General features: G+C 70.1%; 1 protein-coding gene across 1 annotated transcript in view; it reads right to left on the bottom strand.

Moving 5' to 3' along the window:
* The window catches only part of H696_00801 (hypothetical protein), a gene marked incomplete at its 5' end in the record, with an annotated part of 7679 nt that extends 3428 nt beyond the window's left edge, over window positions 1-4251 (bottom strand). The window contains 10 exons of the mRNA XM_009494686.1: window positions 121-181; window positions 256-351; window positions 517-662; window positions 788-1046; window positions 1137-1556; window positions 1784-2493; window positions 2614-2899; window positions 3013-3360; window positions 3494-3560; window positions 3710-4251. Coding sequence (XP_009492961.1) covers window positions 121-181; window positions 256-351; window positions 517-662; window positions 788-1046; window positions 1137-1556; window positions 1784-2493; window positions 2614-2899; window positions 3013-3360; window positions 3494-3560; window positions 3710-4251 — 2935 coding nt within the window. The remainder of the gene's footprint in view (window positions 1-120; window positions 182-255; window positions 352-516; window positions 663-787; window positions 1047-1136; window positions 1557-1783; window positions 2494-2613; window positions 2900-3012; window positions 3361-3493; window positions 3561-3709) is intronic.
* Window positions 4252-4493: the final 242 nt, after the last annotated feature.

Raw genomic sequence — 4493 nt, 5'->3', positions numbered from 1 at the left:
GGGGGGGGGGGGGGGGGGGGGGGGGGGGGGGGGGGGGGGGGCACAGGGAAGAGGAGAGGGAGGCCAGGGCGAAGGGGCCAGGAGGGATGGCCTGCATGCGCATGCATCGGGCCGGTGTACCATTGGAAAAGCCCCCCAGGCGAATGGGCGTCTCGAATTGCGCCTGGAAAACGGGCAAAGTCTGGCCGAGACGACGAATGGGTCAGAGGAGCCGCAAGCAGACGAAAGGCAAAGGGCATGCCTGGTGGAACGCACGCCGAGCTTGGAGGGAACAATGAAGTCGAACAGCGACCAGAGCTCACTCAGGCGATTTTGGATCGGCGACCCGGAAAGGATGACCCGGTGTGGCGTCTGGAAGTCACAGCCGAGAGGGCGGCCAGGAGGCACATGGTCAGGGGGCTTGGGGCAGCGAGGGCGGGCGGGGGGCGACAAAGGAGGTTCCCAAAAAAGCGGAGAGAAGCAGAAGGAGAGACACATGGGCAGGGGCCATGCCGCGGGGCCCATTCCGGCACGCACACGCAGTCGCTTACAGGCGATGGTGATCGCCGCGTCCGGGTTCTTGATGCGGTGGCCCTCGTCCAGGAAGGCCCGGCTCATGCGTGAGCCGAGCAGCGCAGACGCATGCGACTTCAGACTCTCATAGGTGGTGATCAGGATAGTGTCTTCGGCCCGGCCGCGCGTCCCACCAGCGCCAGTGTCAGCGATGGGCCGGGGGAAAGGGGGAAATGCCCCAGCCAAGGAATGGACGACATGGAAAAAAAAAGACAAGGAAAAGCAGCGCACGCACTGGGGAGCTTGGACACGCGGCGGAATACCCGGCGGAGCTCGTCGGCACTCGAGCCCGCCGTCAGCGACGTGTGGAAGATCACCACCCGAAGGGCCGGCGCCCAGAGGCGCAGCTCACGCGCCCACTGCTTGATCAGGGTGGCCGGGCAGACGACAATCGTCGGGCGACGAATGTAGGCCGGGGTGTCATGGGGCAGGCAGGAGAAGGTGTACTGCACGGCATGGATGAAGGACGCGGTTTGGACTGTCTTGCCGAGACCCTGGGTGTGGTCGCGGTCAGTGGAAGGGAGATGCCGGCTGTGGAGCAGGCAGGCAATGGCAGGCGCGACACCCGTTCACCGGCAACGCACCATCTCATCGCCGATGATGCCGCCCACCTTGGACAGCTCCAGCTGCCAAAGCCACCGGAGGCAGGTTCGCTGGTAGTCGAAGAGGGCCTCCCAGAGATCGAGCGGCACGCGCAGGCGTTCCGCCGGCTCGACCTCGGCCTGGACGCCTTCTTCCCCCTCCTCGAACTCCGGCTCATCGAAGATGAAGATATCGTCCGGCTGCCCGCGGCCAAGGGCCGCCAGAGCGCGAGCCAGATTCCAGGCCCCGGGGTCGGCCAGCGCCTCGACATCGGCCAGATCGGCCGGATCGCAGGGCGGCGCATCGGGCCCGGTCAGCAGGGGCAGGACCGCGGCGCGGCCCGTCGACAGGGCATCCCCCACCGCCTGGACGCCCGTGTATGCATCCGGCGAGAAGCGGTTGAGTCGGGCATCCGGGATGTCCTGCACGCATGCAGCATGGTTAGCAGCCTGGTCGGTGGCATCAAGCGGCGACGAGGCAGGCAGGCGGGTAGGCGGGCAGGCGGGCAGGCGAAAGAGAAATAGAGAGAGAGAGAGAGAGAGGAAGAAAAAGAGAGGGCGGGAGAGAGGCGGACGAGGCGGGGGGGGGGGGGGCCAAGGAAACCATGCAAATGGGTGCAATGCACCGGGGGGCGGGGGGGGGGGGGCACCAGCAGCAGACGCAGGCGTCGAAGGACACTCACTCGTGCCAGGCGCACGACGCGCTCCACATAGGATGCCTCATTCCGATCATCCGGGAAGGCATCCTCCTCCTTGGTGACAACACGGCGCCGGCCCGGGGCGGCCCGGCCGGTGCCACAGCCCATGTCGTCCGGGTCCCGGTCCTCGGTCTCCGGCTCGGAGTCCGAGCGGCCCGACGAGTCGGACCCCGAGTCCGAGGGCGCCTCGCTGGCCGAACGGCCCGACGACCGGCCGGCCGCACGAGCACCTGGCCGCCGAAGTGGCCCGGCGGCCGGGCGCCCCGCCGCCCGACCAGGCCTGGGGCCCTCGCCCAGATCCAGATCCAGATCCGAGCCACTGTCCGACCGGCCACCCTCGCCCAAATGGAAGGCATCTTCATCGGAGGAGGCGCTATACTCGTCTGGGCGCAGGGTGCCGCCGGGGCGCTGGCGAGCACCGGTGCCCGAGGCGCCGGTGGCCGGATCGGCGAAGCGCCGGGCATGGCGGCTGGAGGCCTGCCCGGCGGCCATCCGGCGCAGGCAGAAGGAACACCGGAAGCCGGAATGGATGGCGCCAGGCCGAGGGCCGGACGCCTCATCCAGCAGGCCCTCGCAGGCCAGGTGGCTCCAGCGCAGGCACCGCGTGCACTCGATTATCGGCTCGGAGGGGCCGGCAAAAGCCGCGCCACACTGACAATGAACTGGGTAGCACGGGGGAATGAGGGGAGCGGGGAGAGGGGAGCGGGGAGCAGGGAAGGCCAATGGTAAGCAGCATGCATGGGTGTGGCCTGCAGGCAGCAGGAACAGAGACCGGCACGCACTGCGAGTCATGCCGTCTGCCGAATCCGGCAGAGGCAGCGAGTCTTCCGGGGCCGGGGCCGCGCGGCCACGAGCACGCCGCTCGTCAATCGCCCGGATGACCTCCATCAGCCGCGGTCGCGAGGAAGCCGCGGCAGGCTTCTCCCCCGGGGAGGAGGCCCGCCCGGAGCGTGGGGCCTTGCTCGGGGGCAGGGCGCCCGGGGTGCCGGGGCGCGGGCGGACCATGCCCGCACGACGTGCGAGCGAGGCCTCGCTCGGGAGAGCGCGCGGCGCCCCATCGCCTGGGCGCTACACCGGGCAGGCAGGCAGGCAGGTCAGCCATGTGGCACTCGAGGAGAAAGAGACAGGGCGAGGGACCCACAAGCAAAAGGGGGCCAAGGGCGGAAGAGGTGGGGACATACGGGAGGCCGGGGCCCAGGGGGCGGGGCCCGCGAGTGGCCGGCTCCCGGGGGAGGCGCCGCCCCGGGCCGGAAAAGCCCGGAGGCCCTCTCGAGGCGCTGCTGGCGCTGGCGCTGGCGGTCCTGCCGCAGGGCATCCATCGGGGTCATCTGCCCGGTGCGAATCTGCCGATCGAACTCCGACTCCGGGGGGTTGCCATCGAGCCCGGCCCACATGTCGGTCAGCCGCCGAGACCCGGTCGGCGGCCCGGCAGCCAGCATGCGGCGCGCCTCCGACAGGTGGACCTCCATCTGCTCGAGCGCACGCCGGCGCTTCCGCAGGTCGGTCTCCTGCTTGCCGACGCGCTCGGCCTGCGAGCCAGCGGCCCAAGTGGCGGCGGTTAGTAGATGCTCGAGCAGGGGCTCGGCAGGCGGCCGGCCCCAATGAAAGGCGGGAGGAGGGAGGGGGGGGGGGAAGGGCAAGGGGCAGATGCCAGCGACGAACCTCAAAGGCCACCATCGATTCAAGGGCATTCCGCTGGCGCAGGTTCTCCAGCACCATCTTGCCGGTCCTGCAGGGTTTCACAACGCATCAACCGAGGGCAAGGCAGGTGAGCGACCGGCTGCCGGGGCGGGAAGCGCGGGGAAGGGGGAAAAGGGGAGAAGAGCAAAGACAGGACACAGGCGGCCCCCGGGGGCATGGGCAGCCGAGCAGACGCACTGAAGTGAAGTCTCGCGGAATTGGATGTCCCGCTGGGCCTCGAGAACCGACTTCTCCAGCTGGTAGACCCGCCGCTGGCCGGCCTGCACCCAGAGGCGCTGGTTGACCTCCTCGGCATTGGCCGCCCGCACGCCGAGCCCCTGCGCCGCGAGGGCGTCCAAGTCCGAGGGAGTGGCGCTGTTGGGGTCGGCTGGGGCGGGGGCCGAGGCGGGCCCGGGTGCGGGGCCGGCACCGGTGCCGGCCGCGTCGGCCGACTCCGGCACCGCTCCGGCCCCGGCGGCAAAGTAGCTCCCGATGCGCGACTGGACCAGGGCCACGGCGGCATTGGGTCGCGGGGTGGCCAGGGGCTCGGCCCGGGGTTCGTCCGCACGGGCGAAGCTGAGCGTGCTCTGAAGCAAGACCACCGGCTTTTCGGCCTCCCCCGAGTCACTCAGCTCGACCGGGTCGGAGGGCGGCTGCGATGCGGTGGCCGACCTGCCACGGCGGAGGGCCGGCCGGGCCTCCTCATCGCTGTCGAGCAGGTCGATGACCTGGTCGTCCATGGCTCCGGGCGGATAGGGATGTGTGTGTGTGTGTGTGTGTGTGTGTGTGTGTGCGTGCGGGTGGGTGTATGCCTGTGCACTGGCTCACGGGTGGGCAGAGGGGCGCAAGGAAAGCACAAAGGGAGGGAGGAGGAGGAGGGGGGGGGGGGAGTGAGATCGCGCCCCCGGTCCCACGGCGCGCTTCCGGCACCCTAAAAGCCCCAGGCGCGACCTGCCAACCAAGCCCTCCCAGTCCCCCGGTC

Source organism: Fonticula alba, assembly GCF_000388065.1.
Source record: "Fonticula alba strain ATCC 38817 unplaced genomic scaffold supercont2.1, whole genome shotgun sequence".
NCBI lineage: Eukaryota > Rotosphaerida > Fonticulaceae > Fonticula > Fonticula alba.
This window is presented reverse-complemented; position numbering and strand designations above follow the sequence as displayed.